Consider the following 27777-nt stretch of genomic DNA (forward strand, 5'->3'; position numbering starts at 1 on the left):
CTTCCGCCGCTGCCGCTTCCGCTTCCGCCGCGGTGACGCCGCTTCCGGAGCGGGGCGATGAAGGAGGCGCTGGAGCTGCTGGAGCGGGTGTCTGCGCACCCCGAGGCCCGGTGCTGGTTCCTGGCATGGAGCCCCGGGGGGGGCCTGCTGGCGTCCTGCGGGGGGGACCGGACAGTGCGAGTGTGGGGCAGGGACGGTGAGAACGGAACCGGGAGGGGAGGGGACAACCGGGAAGGAAGGGAGGGGCCTACGGGAGGGGCGGGGCGAGAGGCACGGAGGAAGAGGGCGGGGCTATGATTGGTGTATGGAGCGAAGTGGGCGGGGCTGAGGAGGAGGCGGGGCCAGAGGGACAATGGGAGGAGCTTAGATTGGGGGCGTGGCCAGGCGGTGCGATGAGGGCGGGGTCGAGGGGGTAAGGGGGCGTGGCTGAGAAGGAGGCGGAGCCAGAGGGGAACGTGCCCCGGTCCGTGTGCGTCTGGGGCAGGGAGGGTGAGAGCGGAACCGGGGCGGGGCGAGGGAGGGGGCGGGGCCTACCGGGAAGAAAGGGCGGGGCTTACGGGAGGGGCATGGCGAGATGCACGGAGGGAGGCGGGGAGAGCTGCGGCGAGGGGGCGGGGCTGGGAGGAAGAGGGCGGGGTATGATTGGTGTACGGAGCGAAGTGGGCGTGGCTGAGGAAGGAGGCGGGGCCAGGGGAACGTGGGAGGAGGGTTGATGGGGGCGTGGCCAGGCGGTGCGATGAGGGCGGGGTTAAGTAGGGAAAGGGGCGTGGCTGATAAGGAGGCGGGGCCATAAGAGAACGTGGGAGGAGCCTTGCTTGGGGGCGTGGCCAGGCGGTACGATGAGGGCAGGGTTGAGTGTGGGAAGGGGGCGTGGCTGAGTAGGAGGCGTGGCCAGAGGGGTTCGTGGGAGGAGCTTATGTTTGGGGGCGTGTCCATGCGGTGACGTCAGGCGCGCCGTGCCCGCAGGCCCGCAGTGGTCGTGCCGTGCCGTGCTGAGCGATGGGCACCAGCGCACGGTGCGCAGGGTGGCCTGGTCCCCATGCGGGAACTACCTGGCGTCTGCCAGCTTCGATGCCACCACCTGCATCTGGAAGAAGCAAGAGGATGGCTTCGAGGTGGGGACCCCTCCTGACCCCCAACCTGGCACCCCCACATCCTTCCCATAGACCCCGTGTGCCCCCTCGAGGTCCCCAATCTGCCCCACACCCTCCTGTGCCTCACACAACCCCTCTGTACCCCAATAACCCTGTGATCCCAACCCTCTCTATGACCCCAGCATCCCTCTGTGCCCTCCAACCCGTGTCCCCCCCGAGCACCCCAACATCCCCCATGCTCCCAAGCCCCCAGTCCCTCCCCAAGCCCCCCAGTCCCTCCCCAAGCCCCCCAGTCCCTCCCCATGTCCCCAGTGCCCACTCCATGTCCTGTGCCCCGCAGTGCATCACGACGCTGGAGGGGCACGAGAACGAGGTGAAGTCAGTGGCCTGGGCCCCCTCGGGCACCCTTCTGGCCACCTGCAGCCGTGACAAAAGCGTCTGGGTCTGGGAAGGTGAGGGGAGCATTGGGGGTTATGGGGGGGGGACACAATGGGGGCCCCCCCAGGCCCGGTCTGTGTCACTGCCTCAGGCTCTGCTCTGCAGTGGATGAGGAGGAGGAGTATGAGTGCGTCAGTGTCCTCAACTCACACACGCAGGACGTCAAGCACGTGGTGTGGCACCCAAACCAGGAGGTATGAGCCCCGTTCCCAATGCAGGGCCTATCCCAGTGCTGGGAATGGGGCTGGAGAGTGGTGCCCTGGCCCTGTTCACCTCCACCATCTCCCCTTGGCTCCCAGCAAGTGGGAAGAGCAGGAATGGAGGGGAGGAAAATGGGAATGGGATGTGACTGGACAGCAGAGCCCAAAGAGTGGTGGTGAATGGAGTAATGAGCTTCAACAGGCAAAGGGTCGGATCCTGCCCTTTGGCCACCACAACCCCTGTAATGCTCCAGGGTTGGGGAATTGTGGCTGGGAACTGCTCATGGGGAAGGAGCTGGAGGTGCTGATGGAGCTGAGCATGAGCAGCTTGTGCCCAGGCAGCCTCCAGCATCCTGGCCTGGATCAGCACCAGTGCGGCAGCAGGGCCAGGGCAGGGATTGTGCCCCTGTGCTGGGCACTGGGGAGGCTGCACCTGAATCCTGTGCTCAGCTCTGAGCCCCTCACTGCAAGAGAGACCTTGAGGGGCTGGATGGGGCCAGAGAAGGGAACGGAGCTGGAGCAGGGCCTGGAGCACAAGGGATGGGGAAGGGCTGAGGGAGCTGGGGGGTTCAGATGGAGAAGAGAAGGCTCAGGGGGGACCTGATGGCTCCCTCCAAGTGCCTGCAGGAGGATGGAGCCAGGAGGGGCTGGGCTCTGCTCCCAAGGAACAAGGGATGGGACAGGAGGAACCAGCCTCAAGCTGCACCAGGGCAGGTTTAGATGGAGCTGAGGAACAATTCCTGCCCCACAGGGTGCTCAGCATTGGAACAGGCTGCCCAGGGCAGGGCTGCAGGCACCAGCCCTGCAAGGGTTCACCCCTCTCAGTGCCATGGGGCAGGGGTAGGAACAGTTGGACCGGGTGATGCTGAAGCTGTTCCCCATGGTTCTGCTCCCGGCTCAGCTCCTGGCCTCAGCCAGCTATGATGACACAGTGAAGCTGTACCGGGAGGAGGAGGATGACTGGGTGTGCTGTGCCACACTGGAGGGGCATCAATCCACCGTGTGGAGTGTGGCCTTCGACCGCAGCGGTGAGCGCCTGGCATCCTGCAGTGATGACCGCACTGTGCGCGTGTGGCAGAGCTACCGGCCTGGCAACCAGCATGGTGAGCACCGGGAACCAGGAACCGGGAACCGGAGCTGAGGGATGGGGAAGGGGGAGCAGATGGGAAGGGAAGGGAAAAGAGAAAGGGAGGGGGAGGAAAAAGGAAGAGGAGGGTAAAAGCAAGCAGAGAAGGGTAAAGAGTGGGAAGGGAGGGATACAGAGCAGGAAGGGATGGGAAAGAGAAGGTAGGGAGGGGAAAGTGGAAAGGGAAGGGATGGGCAGGGAAGAGGAAGGAAAAGAGCAGGAAAGGGAAGGGAAGAGCAGGGAAGGGATAAAGTGTGGGCAGGGAGGGGAAGAGTGGGAAGGGATGGGAAGAGAAGTGGAGGGGAAAGAGCAAACAGGAAAGGAAAGAGGCAGGGAGGGATAAAGAGTGGGCAGGGAAGGGAAAGGAGATAAAGCAGGCAGGGAGGGAACAGAGCAGGGAGGGAACAGAGCAGGCAGGGAAGGGAATGAGTGGGAATGGCTCTGGAGTGGGCAGGGATGGGAAGGGATAGGAAGGGAGCAGAAGGGAGCTGAGGTTGTGCCCGCACCTCCAGGGGTCGCCTGCAGCAGCACAGATCCCACCTGGAAGTGCATCTGTAACCTGTCCGGGTACCACACGAGGACCATCTACGACGTGGCCTGGTGAGCACCACAGCATCCCTGCGGCCCCATCCGTGGCCACCGCATCCCTGCAGCCCCATCCGTGACCACCGCATCCCTGCGGCCCCATCCGTGGCCACCGCATCCCTGCGGCCCCATCCGTGGCTGCTGCATCCCCACAGCCCCATCCCTGCCCCTGCACTGTGGTGACACGGACCCTGCCCCACAGGTGCCATCTGACCGGTGCACTGGCCACAGCCTGCGGTGATGATGCCATCCGGGTGTTCGAGGAGAGCACAGGGCCTGAGCCCAGCTTCAGCCTGGCCGCGCATGTGCCGCGGGCGCACGCGCAGGACGTGAACTGCGTGGCCTGGAGCCCCACGGAGCCAGGGCTGTTGGCATCATGTGGGGATGATGGAGACATTGCCTTCTGGAGGTACCAGCGGCCTGAGGGGTGCTGAGCGCGGCACCGGATGGGGATGGAGCTGGGGCTGCTCCGGGGTCAATAAAACATGGATCCCACAATGGTTTGGGATGGAGGGAGGTTAAAGTGCATCCAGATCCAACCCCAATCCCTTCCATGGAGCAGCTGCTCCAAGCCCCTGTGTCCTTGAGCACTGCCAGGGATGGGGCAGCCACAGCTGCTCTGGGCACCCTGTGCCAGCGCCTCAGCACCCTCACAGGGAACAGCTTCTGCCTTATCTCCAACCTGAACTTCCTGTTTCAGCCTGAACCCATCACCCCTTGTCCCATCCCTACAGTCCCTGATGAAGTCCTTCTCTACAGCATCCTCAGCCTGGCTCCATACAGGAGCTGCTCCAGCCCCTGAGCATCCTCGTGGCCTCCTGTGTACCTGCTCCACCAGCTCCATGTGCTCATGTTGGGACCCCAGCACTGCACACAGGGCTGCAGGGGGGTCTCAGCAGAGCAGAGGGGCAGGATCCCCGCCCTCAGCTGCTGCTCACGCTCTGGGGGTGCAGCCCAGCACACGGGGGGGTTCTGGGCTCCAGCGCTCACTGAAGCTGGGTCATGGGGAGCTGCTCCTCACCCAACACCCCCAAGTCCCTTGCACTGGGCACCTCTCACTGTGTCCATCCCTGTTCTGGCCAAAGCTTCCATCTCCTTCCCATGCTGGTGGCACAGGGTGAGTGGCACAGGGTGGATGTGGTGGCACCACAGCTGCAGCCCAGCTCCCATCCAGGCTCTGCTTAACCAGGCACAGAGCTGGGAGCATCCTTGGGCTGTGCCTGTTCCCCCTTCCCCTGTTCCCACCCCAGGCCCAGCACAAAGGGCAATGTGGGGCTCAAGGTTTATTCCAGCTAAAAACGCACTGTACACAGCATCAATTCCATAGAAAATGAAACAAATCCAAGGAGAACACAGGGAAAACACAAGGGGGGGGGTGATGGATGTGGGGCACAACCTGTGGGGGGCTCCTCGCCCCACATCAGTCAGAGTCGCTCTCGCTCTCAGCCTCCTTCACGTCCACACTGAACTTGTACTCCTGGTCGCAGCCCATGTAGGCATCGCTCATGAAATACAAGGTGTAGTTGTGGGTCCCTGTGGCCGGAGCCACGAAATCCAACTTCACCTGCACAGGGAAGGGGCAGAGTCGGTGTTGGGGGTGACCGTGGGGAGACCCCTCAGCCCCAGACGTGTGGGGCTGCCCCCCAACCCCCTCACCTTGGCTTTCTGCTGCAGCGTCAGGCGCTTGATGGAGATGAGGCTGTTGGACTTGGAGTCGCCGATCACCACCCACCAGCCCTCCTCACGTTTCTGGGGGGGGCATGGAGTGAATGGGATGGGGGCACAGGGAACACCCCCCATGGATCCTGCCCCCCCCCAAGTCACCAGGGTTGGGGTTCAGCTCTTACCTGTGGGAACAGGGGAGCGATCACAGGCCCAGTGACCTCCTCCTCGCGCTCCAGCTGCACCAGCACCACCACCGGCCCCCCACTGCATGACAGAGCCGAGCGCTATGGGTCAGAGCAGCCCCACAGCAGCCCCACAGCACCGAGGGGCCCCCATGACCCAGCCTCACCTCCGGATGCTCTCCTTCTCCACCACCTCATAGGACAGCTCAATGTTGGGGTAGCGGTTGCAGAAACGGGCGACGTCTGCGATCTGCACATCTGAGAGCTGCAGCAGCGCGTTCCGGTCCTCGTCCTCCATCTCCATGATGTCAAACACGCTCTCCACACCCTGCAAGGGGCAGATTCAGCCCTCGGGTCCGTCCCCCCCACCCCATAGCAATGGGAGGACCCACAGGGGCCCCCTGCAGCTTTACCTTGTCCGTGCAGCGCTTGATGTGCTCGGAGGTGAAGTGAGGCAGCTGCTTGAGGTAGGAATCCTTGGACCACATGGCCTGGGTCACCATCTGCGCCAGCTCCATGGCAGCCAGTGCAGGGCTGAGCCACCCGTTGCTGGACAGCACATCCACACAGGCCTGGATCAACCGGATGGCCTGGATGGGAGGGATGGGATGGGGTTGGGTGAGGAGGTGGTGATGCCACAACAGGGATGCGGCTCCGGTGGGATCCCCATTGTACCTTGCTGAGGATCTCCTCAGTGTCCGACTGCAGCTCAGCGCTCAGCTGCATGCGGGACAGGTGAGCCTGCAGCAGCAGGTTGGTCTTGATGTGGGGATCGTTGAACTTGGGGTTGGGCAGTTTGTGGGGCACCTTTTGGGACAGCTATGGGGAGGAAGGAGAAAGGCATCAATGGGGAGCGGGTGCTGGCTCCATCCCACAGCACCAGGCCCCAGGTGGTGGTGCTGACCTGGCGCAGCAGGTTGTCCTCATGGTGCCGGATGGGGATGTTCTCGTACTCAGCAGCACTGGAGATGATCTCAATGAGGCCTCGCACCTTGGTCTTGGCATTGAGGGACATGCTGAAGAGCTCTGGGGAAGGCAGGGGGGGAGAGGGGAAAGCAGAGAGCATCAAACCCTGGGTGTAAGAGGGGCATTGGAGGCAAGCTGTGTGCTAAGGGACAGGGTTCTGTGCAGCCAACACCTTCTCCCCATCACCCACAGCACAGGGAGCTGTGTGGTACCTGCCCCTCAGGAGCCCTCACCGATGGTGGTGTAGTTGATGTAGTAGTAGGCAGCGATCATGCCCAGGTTCAGAGGAGCCACATCCATCTCGTCCTCGATGCTGATGCACTTGGACTGCTCCAGGTCACTGAGGGTTTGCTCCACCAGCTCCGAGAGGTGATCCGAGAGGTGCCTGTGGGACACACCTGTGGGTGCAGCAGCGTTGGGATCACAAACAGAACAGCATGGAGAGGCCTGAGGCCAGGATCCTCCATGCCCACATCATGGAATCTGGAATGGGTTGGGTTGGAAGGGACCTTAAAGCTCCAACCCCTGCCCCATGGCAGGGACCCCTTCCACTGGAGCAGCTGCTCCAACCCCTGTGTCCAACCTGCCCTTGAGCTCCATCAGCTCCATGTCCCTCTTGTGGTGCTGCCCCAGATGCAAACATTGTGTGTGGGGTCTCAGCCTGTGTTTGTGCCTGAGCCTTCCCCAGCCCAGGGACAGGCTCTGGTGGCAGCAGAGGCCTCTGCTCACCCTGCAGGTTGTAGTAGTTGGGGTTCTGTGTCATCCTGCGGTACAGGAAGGTCCAGGTGAGGTAATCCACAGCATCCTGCTTGTTCTCGATGGTCTTGGTGACAATCTCGGCGTTGAAGTGGTCGTGCATGCAGTGATCCAGGTGGGACTCCACGGGCAGGGGCTCGTACAGGAACTTCTTGAAGAAGTCCTGCATTGGGGCAGGAGCAGAGGGGTAGGGTTAACCCCAACCCCTAGGGTTAACCCTAACCCCTAGGGTTAACCCCAACCCCTAGGGTTAATGCCAACCCCTAGGGTTAACCTCAACCCCTAGGGTTAACCCCAACCCCTAGGGTTAACCCCGACCCCTAGGGTTAACCCCTCAGCCCCAGGCACCAGAGCTCGGGGCTCATCCAGCACCATGGGAGCAGCATCCGGATGCCCACAGCTGTAAACGTTGCCGTGCTCCTCACCCACCTTCTTGGAGCCCTGGCACATGATGACACAACGACCCTCATCGTCCTGCAGCGGGCGGTTGGCATGACCCACCATCTGCAGCACATCATAGATGGGGTAATCCACATACCTGGGACACAGGGAGTGTTAATGTGGCTCTGGGGGAAGCTGCCAGCACCACAGTGATTCCAGATGAGGAATTGCCCTATGGGAGTGGGACAAGCAATGGGCACTCACGCATGGATCTTCCCATTGTAGTACTGTGTGTCCATGATGATGACGAGGTGAGCAGCGATGTTCATGCCCCAGCAGAGGCTGCGGGAGGCCACCATGACCTGCACTGCACCTGCAGAGCACGGGGACAGTGCTCAGAGCGATGTTGTGGGGCACGGGAAGCAGGGGGAGGCAGATGTGGGGGTCAGGGGCTCCAGCAGATGGGGCTCAGCACACAGGGGGGTCTGGGCTCCCCATTGTGGGCTCAGGCTGTTGGATGTGCTGTGTCCCCATCCCAGCCACTCACCGGAGCTGAAGAGCTGCTCCACCACGCGCCGCTCCACAGCCGTCAGCCCCTCGTGCAGGTAACCCACCCCATTGACCAGTGTCTCCTTCAGGGTGTTGTCATTGAGCTTGTCCAGGTAGGACACCAGATCCTTCTCTGCGCAGTGCAGGAACCTGGGGGCAGAGGAAGCCCTGAGGAGCCAGCTCCATATCCCACCTCAGGAACACCACTTCCCATCACCGGTGACCCCACAGCCCAGCAACCAGCCCTTTAGGGTCCCCCCCAGCAGTACCGGTGCCTCTGGATGTCCGAGGCACACGTGGTGAGGATGTTGATGGCCGTGAGCCGCGTCTGCTTGCGCGACGGCACGAAGACGATGACCGGCTTCTTGGGTGAGTGCTTCATGATGGCGTGGTACACAGGCTTGGCCATGGACAGCAGGCGGGTCTGCGTGTGGCTGATGTTGAAGCCCTGCAGAGAGGAGCTGGTGCTGATGCCCTGGGCTCAGCCAGCACCAGGGGAAGGGAAGGATGGGGCCCGAAGCCTGACCTGGATGTGCAGCTCGAGGGGCACGGGGCGCACGTTGGGGTGGAAGTTGAAGGTGGAGGTTGCACTGCAGCCCAACCAGTGTGCCACGTCCTTGGCGTTGGACAGAGAGGAGCTCAGCGCCACGATCCGGATGGGACGCTCGATTTGGGATGAGATGTAGCGCATGCGGGAGCAGATGACCTCCAGCACCGGCTGCATGAGGGGGAACATGGATGCGCTCAGCCATGGGGACCCCAGGGCTGAGCATCCTAAGGGAGCAACCAGCCCTCCCCAGCCCATGAGCAGCAGCAGTGCCATGGGCAGCATCAGTGCCATGGGTAGCAGCAGTGCCATGGGCAGCATCAGTGCCATGGGGAGCAGCAGTGCCATGGGCAGCATCAGTCCCACGGGCAGCAGCAGTCCCATGGGCAGCATCAGTGCCACGGGCAGCAGCAGTGCCATGGGCAGCAGCAGTCCCATGGGCAGCAGCAGTGCCATGGGCAGCAGCAGTGCCATGAGCAGCATCAGTCCCATGGGCAGCACCAGTGCCATGGGCAGCAGCAGTGCCATGAGCAGCATCAGTGCCATGGGCAGCATCAGTGCCATGGGCAGCATCGGTGCCATGGGCAGCATCGGTGCCATGGGCAGCATCAGTCCCACGGGCAGCATCAGTCCCACGGGCAGCAGCAGTCCCATGGGCAGCATCAGTGCCATGGGCAGCAGCAGTCCCATGGGCAGCATCAGTGCCATGGGCAGCAGCAGTCCCATGGGCAGCAGCAGTGCCAGGGGCAGCAGCAGTGCCATGGGCAGCAGCAGTACCATGGGCAGCACCAGTGCCATGGGCAGCAGCTCACCCCATTCTCGCCCCCAATGAGGTGCACTTCATCCACGATGAAGAGGTTGACGTTCTGGACGTTCTTGCGCTGCTTCCAGCGCCGGGAGAGGATGTCCCACTTCTCAGGGGTGCTGATGATGATGTTCCCTTTGCCCAGCAGCTTCAGGTCGGTGCTGGTCTCACCCGTCAGCAGAACCACCTTCTTATTGAGGCGCTCCTGGAACTTCTCATACCAGTCCAGGAAGACCTGCCAAGGGCGACAGAACAAACCCTGCACATCCCTACACAGACACAGACAGGGACAGGCCACAGGCTCCTTTGGAGAGGCCATTGCTGAACAGTCTGGAGTCATCCCATGGGATGAGGAAGGGACCCAGGCCAGGGCCTCACCTGCTCTGCCAGAGCCTCCATAGGGGTGATGTACACGCAGCGACCCTCTGAGTTCTGCAGCAGCATCCTCAGGATGGCAAACTCAGCACAAATGGTTTTCCCACTGCCGGTGGGAGCGCCCACAAAGACGTTGTCATCACTGTTGTAAACTGTGTTGAACACTGGGGATGGGCAGACAAGGCAATGGGAGCAGGTGAGCACAATCCACATGGATTCCTATGTAAGCTCAGGGAAGAGGCAGGGAAAACACAGCCTGCACAAGGAGGAGCTACAGGAAGGGCTGGGTAAGAGCTCAGCACAGGATCCATTGAGCTAATGAGGTTCCAGGCTGGCAGAGCAGCTCCCAAGTGTGACCTCCCCATCCCAGCTAAGCCCAGGTACAGAAGCATGGAGAGGGCAGCTTCAGTTGCTCCATCCCTGCATCCAACCCCTTCACACATGGGGAAGGCACTGAGAGGGGCAGGAGGGGTGAGACACAGCCTGGAGGAGGGGAGCAGAGGCAAAACCCACCCTGGGTCTGGATGGGGTTGAAGAAAGGGAACTTGTCCTGGTAGAGGCTCTCGAAGGCGCTGTTCCGAAGGGCAGACACGGGCAGGGGCTGCAGGTCCAGCAGCTCAGTGGGAGGAGGATACTTCTCGGGCAGGATGAGGTGTCGGAAGGAAACAGGCAGCTGGGTCTCACAGGCTGGGACAGGAATGGGATCTGTCAGCCCTGAGAGCAGCATGGGGCTGTCCCCATGGAGGCAGCACAGAACCCCAGCCTGGGTCATACTGGGAGGGACCTTAAAGCTCATCCAAACCCAACCCCTTCCACTGGAGCAGCTGCTCCAAGCCCCTGTGTCCAACCTGGCCTTGAGCACTGCCAGGGATGGGGCAGCCACAGCTGCTCTGGGCACCCTGTGCCAGCGCCTCAGCACCCTCACAGGGAACAGCTTCTGCCTCAGAGCTCAGCTCAGTCTCCCCTCTCTTGGGCAGGTTCAAGCCATTCCCCTTGGCCTGTCCCTACATCCCTTGTCCCAAGCCCCTCTCCAGGTTCCCTGCAGCCCCTTTAGGCACTGGAGCTGCTCTCAGGTCTCCCCTTCAGGAGCCTTCTCTTGTCCAGGCTGCCCCAGCCCAGCTCTCTCAGCCTGGCTCCAGAGCAGAGCTGCTCCAGCCCTCGCAGCAGCTCCATGGCCTCCTCTGGACTCGCTCCAACAGCTCCAGGTCCCTCCGGTGCTGGATCAGGGCTCCAGGGGGGTCACCACAGGCAGGATCCCCTCCCTGCTCTCATCAATCTGCACCCCAGCCGCAGGCTCCTGCACCCCCCCCAGAGCCCCAGTGTGTGCCCAGTGCTGCTGCAGGGACTCACAGAGCCAGCGGTCGGACACCACCCGGATGAAGTACTGGGGGGGCAGAGGCTCGAACACAGGCACGAAGAAGGTGACCAGGTGCTCGTCCTGCGCGTACTTGGCCTTCAGCAGGAAGTACTCGTGGTGCAGGATCACTTCACTGTCCACGTCCTCCACCAGGATCCAGAAGGCCTCGGATGAGCCGTGCACCTGAGGGAGGGCAGGAGTTACCTTCCCTGCTCCCCCTTCCACACCTCCAGGGGCCAGACCCCACTGAATCCCCCACCATGGCTAAGCACAGGCAGCTGCAGTTGGCCTCATCCCTCCATCCAACCCCATCACCGAGGGTTGATGAACCACCAGAAGCAGAACCAGAACCTGTCCAGGCTGGGACAGGGATGTGCTGTTTGCTCCAGCAGCTCCTCACACAAAGTGAGGACACCCCACAGAGTGAGGCACTGAGAGGGTCAGGATGGCCCCACAAGTACCATCATTCCCATTATGGTGTTTATGGAGCTCACCTTTTCATCCCACTGGAAGTCAGGAGTGATGGTGAGCTCCACTTTGAGCGTGGAGCGGGTGATGGGCTGCAGGTGGACCGAGAGCTCCAGCTTGGGGAAGAGGTGAACGTATTTGTGGATGGTTTTGCCCATCTTGGGCATCCGGATCAGCTCCCCTGCGAAGAGGAAGGTGCCACCATAAGGACCCACAGACAATGGGGTGGTCACCATCCCAAACAGGCATTCCAAGAAGCAGGAAGGAACCAGGGCGAAGCTCCTGCCCCCCCCAGGAATGAGCCATCTCCTCCTGTCCCTTGGTACCTATCTCATTGTGGTTCAGGTCATAGAGCCGCTCGAAGGGGAACGTCTTCTTCTCGATCTTCTTCACCACCTCATCGGGCAGCTTCTTGAACTGGCGCAGAGGACACATGGACTGCCACCTGCATGGCACCGGGACACAGCTCAGAGCTGGGGCCTGCAGAGCAGGCTCCCCACACTGCCAACCCCATTGGGGACAATGGAAGCTGCTGCAGCCTCCAGCCCCACACTCACATGCGCTTGTCGATCATCTTGCACAGGTTGAGGGTCTTGTCGGTGAGTTGGGCCCAGCCTCGGTTCAGGACGATCTCAAAGATGGCCCTCATGAGCCTCCCAGCAGACTGGGGACAGAGCAGCACTGAGAGCCAGGCCCAGCCCCCCCTATGCCCCACAGCTCCATGGGACAAGTGAAGTGTGGGGTGGAAGGAACCGGCTCCAAGCTCTGCCATGGAGGAGCTGGCTCCAACCTGGCCTTGGGCACTGCCAGGGATGGGGCTGCTCTGTTCCATCCATCCCAGTGTCCCATCACCCTCACAGGGAAGAGCCTAAGAGCTCAGCTCAGTCTCCCCTTGGGCATGTTCAAGCCATTCCCCTTGGCCTGTCCCTGCAAGCCCTTGGCCAAAGTCTTTCCCCATCTAAGTCCCTTTTAGGAACTAAATTAAAGATCCTTCATCCTAAACTCCCCCAGGAGGAGCAATTACAGGATTCCCACCCTGGGGAATGTGGAGGTTCCTATGGCTACACTGCAGTGCTCTACAGCTGGATTATTCCAATGACAAACTGGAGGCCCCAGTGAAGACCCAGTTTCCACCCTGGCAGCAGTGAGACCTCAGCACTCCCAGCTCCGGTTACTTCCAAAGCCACCTCCATGCACCCACTGCACCTCAGAGCTGTGGACCAGTTGAAGCAGGGCTGGGCTGCACAGCCCTGACTGGGAAGAGGCCCCAGCAGCTTTCCTCCCTCACCTGGGTTACATACACCATGTCTGCCATGAGAGCGAAGCCTTCCAGCTTCAGCTGGGAGATGAAGGCCTGCAGGAGCACATTGATCTGGGGAAGGAGATGAGAGGGTCTCAGTGCTGATCCCACACGACTGTGACTCATGGAGGGGCAGAAGGGATGAGCAGGGATCAGGCTGCAGGACAATGCACTCAAGCAGGAACAAGAAGCATCTCTAAGACATCCCCTTGAGGTGGAGGCAGAGCTCACCTTGGCACTGGGCTCCTCTATGCTCTCCTTCACTGGGATGGGAACGCGCTCCAGCAGCTTCTGAAGCTCCAGCTTCTCCTCCTGCAGGGATCCAAGGTGGGAGAGGTGAGGATGGAGCTCCCAGGGTGTGCTCCACACCCCCCATAGCCCCAGCTCCTGACCTCCCGCACGGTGATGTTCCGGAACTCGGAGGACAGGGAGAACACCCGGAAGAGCTCGATCTCACTGAGCGTGGGTTTCAGGAGCTGGTTGTAGGTCTGCATGGTCTCGTTGGTGATGTAGTAGTGGCTGGCGATGCGGCCCAGCTCTGTCACCTGACAGAGGACAACAAGAGCCACGGTGAAGCAGCAGAAGGCACCAGTTGATGGCATGGACAGGGGGTGAGGAGGAACTGGGGGAAGATCTCCCCAAGATCCCATCTCAGTCTCCCCTCTCTTGGGCAGGTTCAAGCCATTCCCCTTGGCCTGTCCCTACATCCCTTGCCCCAAGCCCCTCTCCAGCTTTCCTGCAGCCCCTTTAGGCACTGGAGCTGCTCTCAGGTCTCCCCAGAGCAGAGGGGCAGGATCCCCTCCCTGAGCTGCTGCTCACGTTCTGGGGGTACAGCCCCACACCATGGAGTTTATGGTTAAGATACAGCAGCAACCACAGCAGCGATGCTGAGGCTCAGGTTTTACCCCAGGACCCACAGCCGTGCCCAGGTCCCAGTGATGCAGCATCCCTGGGATCCATGTTTCACCCATGGGATGCCTCTCCCTGCTCCTGTCGCACCTGGAAGTTCCCTGTCTTCTTGTCGTACTTGACCAGGTTGTTCTTGTCCAGCATGAGGGCTGCTGTGTGCACCAGGTCCAGGCGGCGCTGGTCCAGCAGCGGATCCCCCTTCAGGTCATCGTGGGAGATGCCATAGAGAGTGGGGGAACGCAGCATCCGGATGTACAGGTAGGTGTATCCCAGCCAGTTCACTGCATCCTGAGGGAACAACCACGTGCCCTCAGAGCTCATGGACCTCAGCATGCAGGGACACCGCTCCGGCTTGGATCCCAGCGCTCCAAGCACTGGTGTAGGACACAGGAGGCTGAGCCCAGCCATATCCCACATGGAAGCCCCACACACACCTGGTGTCCAGCACCAGGGAAAGGTGAAGGAAGTACATACAACACAGAATTCCAGCCTGGCCTGGGATGGAAGGGACCTTAAGGCTCCTCCAGCTCCAACCGCTGCCATAGCACAGCTCTTTAAGCTTTGCCCCCCAGGCACCAAAGGCTGCAGGTTTCTTTGCTCCCACCCCTTTCCCTACCACTACCCATCCTCTGAGCCCTGCAGTTCCCACAGCAAACATTCCCACTCACCTTGGCATTCTGGACGTTGCCCAGCACGGCCTCTGCATTCAGCATGTCTGGGAGCTTGGACACCATCTGGCTCTCAATGGGGAGCTGCTGGTTGAGCAGGGACAGGTAATACTGCAGCTCACCATGGGATGTAATGAGGATCCCCTCTCCTTTGGTGTCGTACTGAGGCCTCCCAGCACGGCCCAGCATCTGAAATGGGAAGTCAGCAAAACAACAAAGCTTTTACCTTGGGATTCCTCCTCAATGCTGTGTCCTGGGGCTTCACTGCTCAGCCTGCTGCTAATCCCTGCTGGAATGTACACAGAATCCCAGACTGGTTTGGGATGAAGGGACCTTAAAGCTCATCCAGTTCCAAGTCATAGGCAGGGACCCCTTCCATGGAGCAGCTGCTCCAAGCCCTGTGTCCAACCTGGCCTTGAGCACTGCCAGGGATGGGGCAGCCACAGCTTCTCTGGGCACCCTGTGCCAGCGCCTCAGCACCCTCACAGGGAACAGCTTCTGCCTTATCTCCAACCTAAATCCCTCCTGTTTCAGTCTGAACCCATCACCCCTTGTCCTATCCCTACAGTCCCTGATGCAGAGCCCCTCTCCAGCTTTCCTGCAGCCCCTTCAGACACTGGAGCTGCTCTGAGGTCTCCTCACAGCTTCTCCAGGCTGAACAGCCCCAATGTTCTCAGGGATCCAGCATTATCCCAGATGTGTCTGAGCAAGATACTGACAGAGGAATCATTGCCCTCTTCTATTGATCTGCTTCCCCTGTGCCCTCCCAGGGCTGAGCCCAGAGCAGCAGCTTCAGGCTGGAACAGGGAGCAGCTTCCCAGAGCAAACACAAGCAGAGCTTGGCTGTGCCTCAGTGGGAAAAGCAAACCCCTGCCCTGGATCCTGGCAGCCCCTATGAGCAGGAGCTCACCTGCAGGATGTCCAGAGCCCCCAGCTCGGTCCAGCGCCCCTTCTCAGGGCTGTAGACCTGCGTCCCCTTGATGATGACAGTGTGAGCAGGGAGGTTCACCCCCCAGGCCAGTGTGGCTGTGGAGACCAGCACCTGCAGGAGCAAAACACCCATCAGAGCCAGGGAGAAACCAATTCCTATGGCAAAAGGGGATCTCAAATGCTAGGCCTGACATTAGAGACATGCACAAAAGGGAGCAGGGCTGTGACTGCCCCAGCAGCTCAGCAGAGCTCAGGTAAAGCAGCAAGAGCTTTGCCCAGCTCCCTGCATGCCCCTCAGCAAACCCTCTGCCATCCACTGACAGGCAGCCAGGACACTGCTTCCCAAAGCAGCTGTGGAGGAGGCAGCCTGCTCTGGGACAGGCCTCTAAACACCCAGCAAGGGCCAGGGGAGATGTTCCTGCCCTCTCTGCTCCTGGCCAAGTGCTGGTAGCTCCTTTATGTGCATCCCAGCCTGCTTCCATCAGGCTCCAGCTCCACAAGAGTGGGATGAGGGCTGGATCCTCTTGATTTTCCCCAGAGCACCATAGGAAAACATGGCTCAAGTGTTTCCCTTGGGAAGCACCAACCAAAGGAGCCCAATTCCTGCCCACCTGGATGTGCTTGTCAGCAAAGAGATCCTCCACCAGTGTCCGGTCCACCCGCGTCATCCCCGCGTGGTGAATGGCAAAGCCATAAGGAAGGAGATCCTTCAGCTCCAGGTTCTGCAGCACACACACAACCAGCTCCAGGTTGGAGAAGGACCAGGGGGAAGGGCAGATCCTGCAGGAGAAGCCATGGAACTGCCCCAAAGTGGCAGCACCTTCGGGTGTGAAGAGCTCTGGTTACCTTGCACTGCTCAGCTTCGGTCCTCAGCACCTCGGTGGAGGCTGAGCCCTCCCGCAGGAAGAGGCCCAGGGTATCCTTCTCCAGGCACATGTCCCTGATGGCTCTGGCTGTCTTCCCGGTCTCCTTCCTGGAGTGAACGAACACCAGGACCTGTTGAGCAAGCAGAGGTGTTGAACATCACCCGAACTGCAGCTGGCAGAGATGCTGGAGCCAGCCTGCTCCTGGGCTTCAGGGTGGGAAGGTGTCTAGGACCAGTGTGGATGCCCTGTGCACCCTGTGCACTCCTGCTGTGATGGGGTATCACCACCGAAGCTCCCCCATCCTAACAAGGAGAGGTCATTCCTCGATCAGACACCTGGCACAGGGAGGAATGAATGCCCTCTTCCTTCCTCTCTAGACTACCATCAACCACCTGAACCCATCCTCTCCTCCACTGCAGCGTTTCTGCAGTGACAGCAGCTTGGAAGAGCTCACAGCAACAGCCAGGACCCAGGATTGTGTCAGGATCAATCCCAGCCTGCTTTGGGTTGGAAGAGACCTTAAGGCTCCTCCAGCTCCAACCCCAACCCCTTCCACTGGAGCAGCTGCTCCAAGCCCCTGTGTCCAACCTGGCCTTGAGCACTGCCAGGGATGGGGCAGCCACAGCTGCTCTGGGCACCCTGTGCCAGCGCCTCAGCACCCTCACAGGGAACAGCTTCTGCCTAAGAGCTCAGCTCAGTCTCCCCTCTCTTGGGCAGGTTCAAGCCATTCCCCTTGGCCTGTCCCTACATCCCTTGTCCCAAGCCCCTCTCCAGCTTTCCTGCAGCCCCTTTAGGCACTGGAGCTGCTCTCAGGTCTCCCCTTCAGGAGCCTTCTCTTGTCCAGCTGCTCCATCAGTCCCTGAGCCTGTGTTTGTGCCTGGAATTGCTCCAGCCCAGGGGCAGGAACTTGCTGCTGTTCCCACTGAACCCCACAAGTGTCAGACCTGGTTCTTCCCTGCGTGCTCCATGATCTTCTCATAGACAATCTCGTTCATGATCTGGAAGCGTTTGATTGCTTTCTTCTCCGTGATGCCCACATAGGTCTGCTCCAGAGGCACCGGCCGGAAGCTGCAAGGAAGGAAGAACAAGTCCATGGACGAGCAGAAGGATGGAGGAACCCTGACACAAAGGTTCTGCCACAGACATGCTGTATTTTGTGCTCCCAAGTTCTATTTGTGTCCTCTGGGCCCTGATTTACACGGAGAGATGATGGTTCCAGTTCTGCCCAGTCAAACAGGAGGCACCAGTAACATGTGCTCCATTTCCCAGGATCCATTTGCTTTGCACGCACTCAGAAAGCAAAAGTGGAGTTTTGGGAATGGCAATGATCCTGTTCTGTGCTTCCTTCGAGCAGCTCCTGCAGCACAGCTACAGCAGAGCTCATCTGTGCTGAGAGCTGAGCAGGAGCTGGCTTCAGTGTGCACTGCAGCCCAGAACCCCCCCCCGTGTGCTGGGCTGCACCCCCAGAGCGTGAGCAGCAGCTCAGGGAGGGGATCCTGCCCCTCTGCTCTGCTGAGACCCCCCTGCAGCCCTGTGTGCAGTGCTGGGGTTCCAGCATGAGCACATGGAGCTGGTGGAGCAGGTACACAGGAGGCCACGAGGATGCTCAGGGGCTGGAGCAGCTCCTGTATGGAGCCAGGCTGAGGATGCTGTAGAGAGGGACTTCATCAGGGACTGTAGGGATGGGACAAGGGGTGATTGGTTCAGACTGAAACAGGAGGGATTTAGGTTGGAGATAAGGCAGAAGCTGTTCCCTGTGAGGGTGCTGAGGCACTGGCACAGGGTGCCCAGAGCAGCTGTGGCTGCCCCATCCCTGGCAGTGCTCAAGGCCAGGTTGGACACAGGGGCTTGGAGCAGCTGCTCCAGTGGAAGGGGTCCCTGCCTGTGGCAGAGCTTGGGACTGGATGATCTTAAGGTCGTTTCCAACCCAAACCATTTCCTGATTCTATACTCTTGCCTTTTCCACACTGTCTTTGTGCAAGTACAACAATGCAGGGGCCCTGGCACACACTGTGAGGCTGGATTTAACTGTTCCAGTCCTAAACACACATTTAGCAACACATGCAAGAGCCAACTGCATGCTGAGAGAAGGCCAAAGAGCTGATGAGACCCTGGATCCATCTGACAGCCGCCTGCCACCGGAGGCAGAACATCCCCAGCTCTGTATAAGGCTCTCTCCTAGGCTGGCCCTGTACCTGTTATCAAAGTAGAACAAGCCTTTGGCCGGGTCCACGCGCAGGAAGGTGGCCACGTCCTCATAGTTGGGCAGGGTGGCACTGAGCCCCACCAGCCTCACGTCCTCCTGGGTCATCTCAATGTTGCGGATGGCTCTGGCCACCAGGGACTCCAGGACAGGCCCTCGGTCGTCGTGCAGGAGGTGAATCTCATCCTGAGGATGAGGAGCAGTGTTATCCCCCCTCCAACCAGCCCCATTGAATGCATATGGGGGTTAGGTTCTTAGTGGACCTGCTTGTGTGGAGGCTCAGCCCACAGCGCATGGGTTAGAGTCATGGAATCAACCAGCTCACCCAGTCCAACCATTCCCAGCCCTGCCAAGGCCACCCCTGCCCCATGGCACTGAGGGGGGTGAACCCTTGCAGGGCCGGTGCCTGCAGCCCTGCCCTGGGCAGCCTGTTCCAATGCCTGAGCACCCTGTGGGGCAGGAATTGTTCCTCAGCTCCATCTAAACCTGCCCTGGTGCAGCTTGAGGCCGGTTCCTCTTGTCCCATCCCTTGTTCCTTGGGAGCAGAGCCCAGCCCCACCTCCCTACAACCCCCTTTCAGGTGGCTGTAGAACAATAAGCTTTAGTGGTGGCCTTGGGGTGAAGGTTGGACTTTGATGCTCTCAAAGGTCTTTTCAAGCTGGATGATTCCATGATTGTGATTCCAAGCCTGAGCCTCTCCACAACTAAGCACCAGGGACATCTTTAATGCACCAGGGACATGCTGAAGGCACCAGGGACATGCTGAAGGCATCAGGGACGTGCTGAATGCACAGATGGGCACCCCAAGCCCCCCTCAGCACCCCCCCTCAGCCCTCGCCCTGCTCACCAGTATGACCAGCCGCACCAGTTGGGTGTAGGTGCGCTCGCCTCCCTTGCGGGTGATGATGTCCCACTTCTCCGGGGTGCAGACGATGATCTGTGTGGCACTGATCTCCTCCTTGCAGAGCTGGTGGTCCCCGGTCAGCTCGGCCACGTTGATGCCATAGGTCGCCAGGCGCTAGGAGGAAGCTCAGGGGCTGTTACATTGGATCCATGTGTTCCCGAGCCCTGGGATGCTCCCAGACTGCTTCAGCCTCATCCCAGTGAAGCACTGGGAGAGCTCCATGGGTTTCACAGCCCATGCTGGTGAGCACAGCCTGCACCATAATGAAACCAGCCCAAACTCATCCTCTCCCAACCAGCTCCTGCCTAAGCTTAGCTCCTTCTGGAAGCCACCCCAATGGAGCTCATCCTCCCCAGTCCCCAGCTCAGGCAGGGCAGGACCCAGCCTCTCCTTACCTTCCCAAAGCTGCCCACCATCTCCTGCACCAAGGACCTCATGGGTGCAATGTAGATGATCTTGAAGTCATCCACGTTGATGGTCCCGTCGATGTTGATGTGCTTCCCGATCTCCCGCAGCATGCACATCAGTGCCACGTTGGTCTTCCCAGCCCCCTGCAACACAAACACAGCCAGAGCCATCAGACCCCCCTTGTCCCCAGTGCAGGATGAGCCCCAGCAGGCCCTTGGCCACCAAACTGGCTCATCCTTTGGGATGCCATCGTGCCGGATCCGTACCGTGGGAGCACAGAGCAGGAGGTTCTCATCCGACTCCAGTGCCGCACGGTAGAGCTTGCTCTGGATGCGGTTGAGGGTTTTGAAGCCCTCAAAGCCAGCCTGGGCGTACTTGGGCAGCTTCTCCACAGACACCAGTTGCTGGGGAGGGAACACATGGAGCTCAGCACCTTTGTGCCAGCACCTTGCAGGCAGCAGGGAACAGGGGAGAGACTGGGAACACCTGGGGAGCAGCAGCAGGGTCATGTTGTCTCTGGATCCCAGCCTGCTTTGGGGTTAAGGGAGCTTAAAGCTCCTCCAGCTCCAACCCCAACCCCTTCTACTGGAGCAGCTGCTCCAAGCCCCTGTGTCCAACCTGGCCTTGAGCACTGCCAGGGATGGGGCAGCCACAGCTTCTCTGGGCACCCTGTGCCAGCGCCTCAGCACCCTCACAGGGAACAGCTTCTGCCTAAGAGCTCAGCTCAGTCTCCCCTTGGGCAGGTTCAAGTCATTCCCCTTGGCCTGTCCCTACATCCCTTGTCCCAAGCCCCTCTCCAGCTTTCCTGCAGCCCCTTCAGGCACTGGAGCTGCTCTCAGGTCCCCCCTGAGCCTTCTCTTCTCCATCTGAACCCCACAGCTCCCTCAGCCCTTCCCCATCTCTTGTGCTCCAGGCCCTGCTCCAGCTCCGTTCCCTTCTCTGGCCCCGCTCCAGCCCCTCAAGGTCTCTCTTGCAGTGAGGGGCCCAGAGCTGAGCACAGGATTCCAGGTGCAGCCTCCCCAGTGCCCAGCACAGGGGCACAATCCCTGCCCTGGCCCTGCTGCTGCACTGGTGCTGATCCAGGCCAGGGTGCTGGGGGCTGCCTGGGCACAAGCTGCTCATGTTCAGCTCCATCAGCACCCCCAGCTCCTTCCCTATGAGCAGTTCCCAGCCACAATTCCCCAAGCCTGGAGCATTGCAGGGGTTGTTGTGTCCCAAGCGCAGGACCCAACCCTTTCCCTGTTGAAGCTCAGCATCAGTCCCCTCATCACTCAGCACCCCCTGTGCTAACACAGGGGCACCCACCTCTTCGGAGCCGAAGGGCTTTGGCTTCAGTGCAGGGACATGCACCTCCTCATAGCCCTTGCGCTGCCGGCGGAAGGAGCCGTCGGGAAGCTGGCACCTCTTGTTGGCCATGAAGTGACTGCCTTGGGCAAACACCAGATCCTCCAGGTCCAGCACCTGCCGAGGAGCCAGCGCCTGCAAAGGGACAAGGATCAAAGAGCCCATCCTGGCATCTTCAGCCCAGGACCAAGGGAAAAGCAACTGCATCCAATGGGCAGGTGCCTCCTGAGCACATCAGGGGCTCATTCTCAGTCTCTCCCTGCCCACATCCCTTCAAGTCTCTTCTGGCACATCCTGAGGATGATTTTGGGGCATTCCCAAGGGTTTTACCTCTCCTCCTTGGTCCAGGTCCATGCTCTCCAGGTCAGTGTCCATCCGGGACTGACGGACACGCTCCCGGCGAGAGCGTTCCTCCTGTGGGAGCAGAGGAGTCAGCCCTGGGGAGGAGCAGCTGAGCCCCCTCCATGGAGACCCCCATGGCCTCACACAACCACAGTGTCCCTGTATGGGTGCTCCCCTGACCAAAACTCATCAGTTTTGGCACTAGAAACCAGTGGCCCCAAGGGCAGGGCATAAACTTGTCCTGCCATGAGAGCTGGTGAAGGAAACATGAGCAGATGAGGTTGCTCCTCTGGGCACCCTGTGCCAGCGCCTCAGCACCCTCACAGGGAACAGCTTCTGCCTCAGAGCTCAGCTCAGTCTCCCCTCTCTTGGGCAGGTTCAAGCCATTCCCCTTGGCCTGTCCCTACATCCCTTGTCCCAAGCCCCTCTCCAGCTTTCCTGCAGCCCCGTTAGGCACTGGAGCTGCTCTCAGGTCTCCCCTTCAGGAGCCTTCTCTTGTCCAGGCTGCCCCAGCCCAGCTCTCTCAGCCTGGCTCCAGAGCAGAGCTGCTCCAGCCCTCGCAGCAGCTCCATGGCCTCCTCTGGCCTCTCTCCAGCAGCTCCAGGTCCCTCTGGTGCTGTTACCCCACAGTTGGATGTCCTGGGTCACACTGAGCTCCTCCTCACCCAACACCCCAAGTCCTTCTCCTCAGGTAGCTCCATGCAGGCTCCCCCAGGCTGTGCTTGTGCTGGGGCAGGACCCTGCACTTGTTACACTGATGCTCAACTGGATGAGGCCCAGGGTGAGGCAGTGCTGGTCCAACCCAGCACCACCAGCAGGACACGTGAAGCCTGCAGCTATGGGCATCCCTGGGAAAGCAGCTGCCTGAGTGACTCAGAGCCCACACATCTCCCCCTCAGCATCACCCAAGCAATGATTCCTACAGAGCTGATGCTGCAGCTGAGTCAGGGGCTCCTCAGTCACACACAGCAAACCCCAACCCCACAATCCCTCCTCACCCTTCCTGAGGCTCCCTCATCCTTACCCGGATCAGATCCTCCTTCTCCGTCTCGTGCAGCTGATACAAGAACTTGGACAGCTCAGGATCTGCCTCCATCTTCCCCATTATCCTCTCTTTCTCTGCTTCGCTTTGGGCACTGGCCAGCAAAGTGCAGTAGAGGACTGAAGAAGGGAAATAAAGGGATGGAAAAGGTTTGTGGGGTGGGTTAATGGTTGAACCAAAAGGAGGAAGGCACAGAACAAGGCCCAAGCTTCATAAAGCACCATGGAGGGCAGTTTAGAAGCCTCAGGTTGTGCTGGAATCACAGAGAGCACCAGGGTTAAAGCCACTCACTCATCATCCGGTGCTGCCGCAGGACCTTGATGAAGTCGAAGGTGTTGAAGCCCAGGAGCAGCACGAGCTGGTTCTCACATTCCCGGTCATCACTTGCAGTCTGGGAGGAGGAGAAGGGAGGAACCATGAGCTCCATGCTGGAATCCTGCTGCCCAAGGAGCCAAGCTCGGGGAGCTCAACAGCAGCTACACCCCATGAGGTGCCCAATGCAGCTGCAGGTGACATCCCCATCGTCGCCACCTCTCCTTCATCCCAGCTCCCAGCACCACCATCAGCAGGGAAATGGATGCAGGTGGTGATGACCTCCCCACAAACAGTGACACAACCCCAAGCCCTTCCCTCTGGAAGGAGATTCCTGCCCAGCACCCATCTATCTCTGTGCAAACCCAGCACATCCACAGCTGCATTTCCTTTGATAGAAGGTAACTAACGCATTGTGGGGTCCAATTCCTGCTTCCAGGCAGAGCAGGATTCCAAGGCCATCGGGGGGCACTGACCTTCAGGATCTCCAGGACTTCATCTGCCTTCTTCTGGGAAACGATGGCATCATCATAGAAGCGGCTGAGCTGCCGCTGGAGCCAGAAGGCGTCAATGTCTCGTGGGTGCAGATCCTTCTTCTTGGAGCTCATCAGCTCCCCCGATGCCACCAGCTTAAGAAACCCCATAAAGATGTTATTTTCCAGTGGGGGGAAGCAGGGCAGGGACCTTGTGCTCTGAGGGAGGGTGTGGGGCTGGTCCCTGCCTGTGCTGAGGAGCTGAGAACCAATGGATGCAACTGTGCAGCTGCCAGAGCCATGGATCATGGGATGGTTGGGGTTGGAAGGGAGCTTAAAGCTCCTCCAGCTCCAATCCCAACCCCTTCCACTGGAGCAGCTGCTCCAAGCCCGTGTGTCCAACCTGGCCTTGAGCACTGCCAGGGATGGGGCAGCCACAGCTTCTCTGGGCACCCTGTGCCAGCGCCTCAGCACCCTCACAGGGAACAGCTTCTGCCTCAGAGCTCAGCTCAGTCTCCCCTCTCTTGGGCAGGTTCAAGCCATTCCCCTTGGCCTGTCCCTACATCCCTTGTCCCAAGCCCCTCTCCAGCTTTCCTGCAGCCCCTTCAGGCACTGGAGCTGCTCTCAGCTCTCCCCTTCAGGAGCCTTCTCTTGTCCAGGCTGCCCCAGCCCAGCTCTCTCAGCCTGGCTCCAGAGCAGAGCTGCTCCAGCCCTCGCAGCATCCGCATGGCCTCCTCTGGCCTCGCTCCAACAGCTCCAAGTCCCTCTGGTGTTATGGGCCCACAGCTGGATCAGGGTTCAGCTTCAAGGCTCCCATTTACCTCCCTGCCCCTGCTCCAGACAACCCCAAACCACGTTTCCCAAGCTCCTCAAGGACTCACATTGGCTGAGAGGGTGCAGCGCACGACGGCCTCGTCCCCCTCCATGTCATCATCAGATGCCTCATCCCGCACTTCACCGTAAATGTCCTCATCACCTTCCTGTGGGAAGGAGAGTGCAGGAAGCAGCTTTTACAAACCCCAAAGGAGATTTTCCTTGCTAAAGATGAACAATTTGGCAACCAGTTCCCAAGGGGAAGCTGCCTCCTGCTTTCCCCAGGAGCACAGGTAATGACCATAGGGGATGAGCTCTCCTCTCCAGAGAGCTTTGCCAGCAGCTCCTCCAACCACCTCCCATTTGTCTCCCATCCCTCAGCCTCTTCCAAGGAACAATCCCAGGAGCGTTCCTAGGAGACGCTTCCAGCTCCTCCTTCCCCCCCAGGCTGTCACGTTTCCCCCCCACATGTAAAGGTCACCATCTGCTTCCCAGCATCCTGCCTCACGACAAGCCTGGGATGAGCAGGATCATCAACAGACCCTCCCTGAGGAAGCATTAACAACCCAGCGTGATCCAGTGCCCACTTCCCAATGGGATTGAGGTTCCCAGTCCCTGTGGAGCAGCTCACATCAAAGGGACAAGGCAGAAACCCCATTGCCAGCCCCAGCCCCTCATCTCCTACCTCCTCATCGGACTCAAACTGCACATTCACCCCATAGGTCTCATCGATGTTGTCATCTGCAAGGAGAGGGGAGATTGTTCACCAGGGAATGTGGGAATTACAGGCACGGGTTATGGATCCACGTGCCCATCCATGCCTCAGTGCATCGGGAAGAGGAACAGAACCTGGTTATGTGGCTTGAAAACTGCCCCAGTTCTCTTGAGTGCAAACAGGACCCCGGAGCAGCAGCAACCCCATGCCCTGCTCCATTCCCAAAGCCATCCCATACCCATGTTCTGGATTTCCTTGTCTCCGCCATAGTCCGTGATCTTCTTGCCCAGGTTCACCAGGACATGGTAGCGGGTGTCATCGGTCTGGCCCAGCAGCAGATCCACCTCCTTCCTCCTCTCCTTGTCCCGCAGCTTCTCGTTCTTCAGCACTGCCAGCACCTCGTCAGCAGCCCCGCACAGGATGTCCCGTGGCTGGGAAGGGAGCACAGGGATACAACACCTGAGAGGTGCCCAGGGACACCCCATGGAGCTCAACAAGGTCAAGCTCCTGCCCCTGGGTCAGGGCAGTCCCAGGCACAGACACAGGTTGGGTGGAGAAGTGATTGAGAAGGACTTGGGGGTGTTGGGTGAGGAGCAGCTCCCCATGACCCAGCTTCAGTGAGCGCTGGAGCCCAGAACCCCCCCGTGTGCTGGGCTGCACCCCCAGAGCGTGAGCAGCAGCTCAGGGAGGGGATCCTGCCCCTCTGCTCTGGTGAGACCCCCCTGCAGCCCTGTGTGCAGTGCTGGGGTCCCAACATGAGGACATGGAGCTGGTGGAGCAGGTACACAGGAGGCCACGAGGATGCTCAGGGGCTGGAGCAGCTCCTGTATGGAGCCAGGCTGAGAACATTGGGGCTGGAGAAGCTGTGAGGAGAGCTCAGAGCAGCTCCAGTGTCTGAAGGGGCTACAAGGATGCTGGAGAGGGGCTCTGCATCAGGGACTGTAGGGATGGGACAAGGGGTGATGGGTTCAGACTGAAACAGGAGGGATTTAGGTTGGAGATAAGACAGAAGCTGTTCCCTGTGAGGGTGCTGAGGCGCTGGCACAGGGTGCCCAGAGCAGCTGTGGCTGCCCCATCCCTGGCAGTGTTCAAGGCCAGGTTGGACACAGGGGCTTGGAGCAGCTGCTCCAGTGGAAGGGGTTGGAGCTGGAGAAGCTTTAAGTTCCCTTCCAACCCAAACCATTCTTTGACTCTATTAAATAGGGAATCCTGTTGGTCCATCTTATTTCAGAACCCTCACAGCAACCCCCAAAACCACCATCACAACACGTCCAAGCCCCAAAACCAGCACTGATGAAGCAAAGCCACCCCACTGCTGCCAGAGAAAGACTCACAGCTCCCAAGGGCTTGATCTCCCTCTGAATCCATTCCCATCCTCACCTGGTCACCAAGAGCAGCCTGAATGAAGCTCAGCAGCACCTCGTAGGTCTCCCGGGTCTCCTTGGTTTTGGGTTTGTAGATGATTCCCACCATCTCATCAATGCCTTCAGACAGCAGCGTGTACCCCTTCATCTTGTTGATGTCGTGCCTGTCCTCGTCACGCTTCCTTCGCCTGGGGACAGGGGCAGGGAGGGGAATGGTCACTCCGAGCACATCCAGGCTCTCTCAGGTGATCAATGAAGAAATCCAGCCCTTTTAGTGCTCACTTCCATTATAACTTCCCAACATGGACAGCAAATGAAGACAGCAGCTTCCAGCTGGGTCGGTTCTGTGCACCCACAACCACATCATTCCCACTACAAAACCCTCCCAAACCCCTACAGTTCGAGCACTAAACACAACCAAAGCTGTGTTAGAAATACCACATCCATTGTAATGCCACATCCACTGCAATGCCACATCCATTCCAATGCTGCATCCATTCCCATACCTCATCCATACAATACTGCATCCATTCCCATACCGTATCCATCCCCATGCCCCATCCATTCCCATGCCACATTCATACAATGCTGCATCCATTCCCATACTGTATCCATTCCCATGCCCCATCCATCCCCATGCCCCATCCGTCCCCATGCCCCATCCGTCCCCATGTCCCATCCATCCCCATGTCCCATCCATTCCTATACCGCATCCATTCCCATGTCCCATCCATTCCCATATCCCATTCATTCCCATACCCCCCTTGCTCCCACTCACTTTGCCCTCCGCTCCTCCTGCATCTGGGGCTTGGTCCTCTGTGCCTTGTCCCCCATGCGGGTCCCCTCCAGCTTCCCCACGAGGGACAGCACCTCCCCGGTGGGCTCATCCCGGCGCGTCCGGTCGATCAGTGAGCGGTCGGCTTGGAGCACGAGGTTGGAATTCTGCCACGGGAGAGGGGAGGCAGTGACGGGGAACCGGGGAACGGGGGGGGGGCACACGGGGGTCCGGTCCCCTCCCATCAAACCCGTTTGGACGTTAATGAAAGGGACCGGGACCCCCGCACCGGCCCCGCTCCAGCCCCGCACTGGCCCCCACCGGCCCCGCTCCACTCCCGCACCGACCCCGCTCCGGCCCCTAACCCTAACCCTAACCCTAACCCGCACCTGCCCCGCTCCGCTCTGGCCCCGGCCCCACTCCGCTCCCCCAACAACCCCGCTCCGCTCCCGCTCCGGCCCCCACCAGCCCCGCACGGGCCCCGCTCCGCTCCCGCAGCGACCCCGCTCCCGCACCGGCCCCGGCTCCGCTCCGCTCCCACACCGGCCCCGGCTCCGCTCCGCTCCCACACCGGCCCCGCTCCGCTCCCGCTCCAGCCCCGCTCCCGCTCCCGCACCGGCCCCGGCCCCGCTCCCGTTCCAGCCCCGTTCCGCTCCCCCTCCAGCCCCGCACCGACACCGGCCCCGCTCCAGCCCCGCACCGGCCCCGGGCCCGCTCCGCTCCCGCTCCGCTCTCACACCTGCCCCACTCCCGCTCCAGCCCCGGCCCCGGTCCCGCACTCACCGCCTTGTACTCGTACTGCAGGCTGCGGGCGGTAACGTCCGCCATGGCTGCACCGGGAGCAGGCCGCGCCGCCGCTCAGCGGAACTTCCGGCCTAGGCGGAAGTGGGACCGATAAGGGGTATTTCCGGGACG

General features: G+C 60.3%; 2 protein-coding genes across 2 annotated transcripts; one reads left to right on the plus strand and one right to left on the minus strand.

The window, feature by feature from the left end:
• Window positions 1-33: 33 nt before the first annotated feature.
• CIAO1 (cytosolic iron-sulfur assembly component 1) lies at window positions 34-3941 on the plus strand. Its single transcript, XM_034070573.1, has 7 exons — window positions 34-196; window positions 967-1115; window positions 1435-1546; window positions 1638-1726; window positions 2634-2835; window positions 3371-3458; window positions 3646-3941. Exons 1-7 carry the CDS (start codon window positions 58-60, stop codon window positions 3875-3877), a joined length of 1011 nt encoding a protein of 336 aa, XP_033926464.1. The 5' UTR covers window positions 34-57; the 3' UTR covers window positions 3878-3941.
• Window positions 3942-4711: 770 nt separating this feature from the next.
• Window positions 4712-27690, minus strand: SNRNP200 (small nuclear ribonucleoprotein U5 subunit 200). Its single transcript, XM_034070425.1, has 45 exons — window positions 27646-27690; window positions 26866-27029; window positions 26104-26275; window positions 24962-25154; window positions 24694-24749; window positions 24077-24175; window positions 23199-23351; window positions 22702-22801; window positions 22393-22529; window positions 21357-21440; window positions 20988-21161; window positions 19949-20086; window positions 19670-19825; window positions 19218-19388; window positions 18363-18556; window positions 17112-17235; window positions 16148-16297; window positions 15913-16023; window positions 15282-15413; window positions 14372-14560; window positions 13794-13991; window positions 13187-13339; window positions 13026-13106; window positions 12783-12866; window positions 12052-12158; window positions 11821-11939; window positions 11521-11675; window positions 11020-11209; window positions 10183-10356; window positions 9673-9833; window positions 9302-9529; window positions 8469-8660; window positions 8212-8390; window positions 7941-8092; window positions 7658-7766; window positions 7442-7550; window positions 6986-7175; window positions 6490-6654; window positions 6195-6316; window positions 5966-6109; window positions 5704-5880; window positions 5458-5618; window positions 5291-5372; window positions 5100-5192; window positions 4712-5007 (listed from the first exon to the last, which is right to left on the minus strand). Exons 1-45 carry the CDS (start codon window positions 27688-27690, stop codon window positions 4864-4866), a joined length of 6411 nt encoding a protein of 2136 aa, XP_033926316.1. The 3' UTR covers window positions 4712-4863.
• Window positions 27691-27777: the final 87 nt, after the last annotated feature.

This window comes from Melopsittacus undulatus, chromosome 18 (genome assembly GCF_012275295.1).
Source record: "Melopsittacus undulatus isolate bMelUnd1 chromosome 18, bMelUnd1.mat.Z, whole genome shotgun sequence".
NCBI classification, from domain to species: Eukaryota; Metazoa; Chordata; class Aves; order Psittaciformes; family Psittaculidae; genus Melopsittacus; species Melopsittacus undulatus.

Bases quoted from the DNA above. Each gene is read 5' to 3' on its own strand.
- CIAO1 (XM_034070573.1), top strand. From the start codon at position 58: ATGAAGGAGGCGCTGGAGCTGCTGGAGCGGGTGTCTGCGCACCCCGAG. The intron at 1,547-1,637 runs GTGAGGGGAGCA...TCTGCTCTGCAG, and splicing joins AAGCGTCTGGGTCTGGGAAG to TGGATGAGGAGGAGGAGTAT. The intron at 3,459-3,645 runs GTGAGCACCACA...CCTGCCCCACAG, and splicing joins ACCATCTACGACGTGGCCTG to GTGCCATCTGACCGGTGCAC.
- SNRNP200 (XM_034070425.1), bottom strand. From the start codon at position 27,690: ATGGCGGACGTTACCGCCCGCAGCCTGCAGTACGAGTACAAGGCG. The intron at 24,176-24,693 runs GTAGGAGATGAG...TCCTTCCCACAG, and splicing joins AGTTTGAGTCCGATGAGGAG to GAAGGTGATGAGGACATTTA. The intron at 13,107-13,186 runs GTCAGGAGCTGG...GGATCCCTGCAG, and splicing joins GGAACATCACCGTGCGGGAG to GAGGAGAAGCTGGAGCTTCA.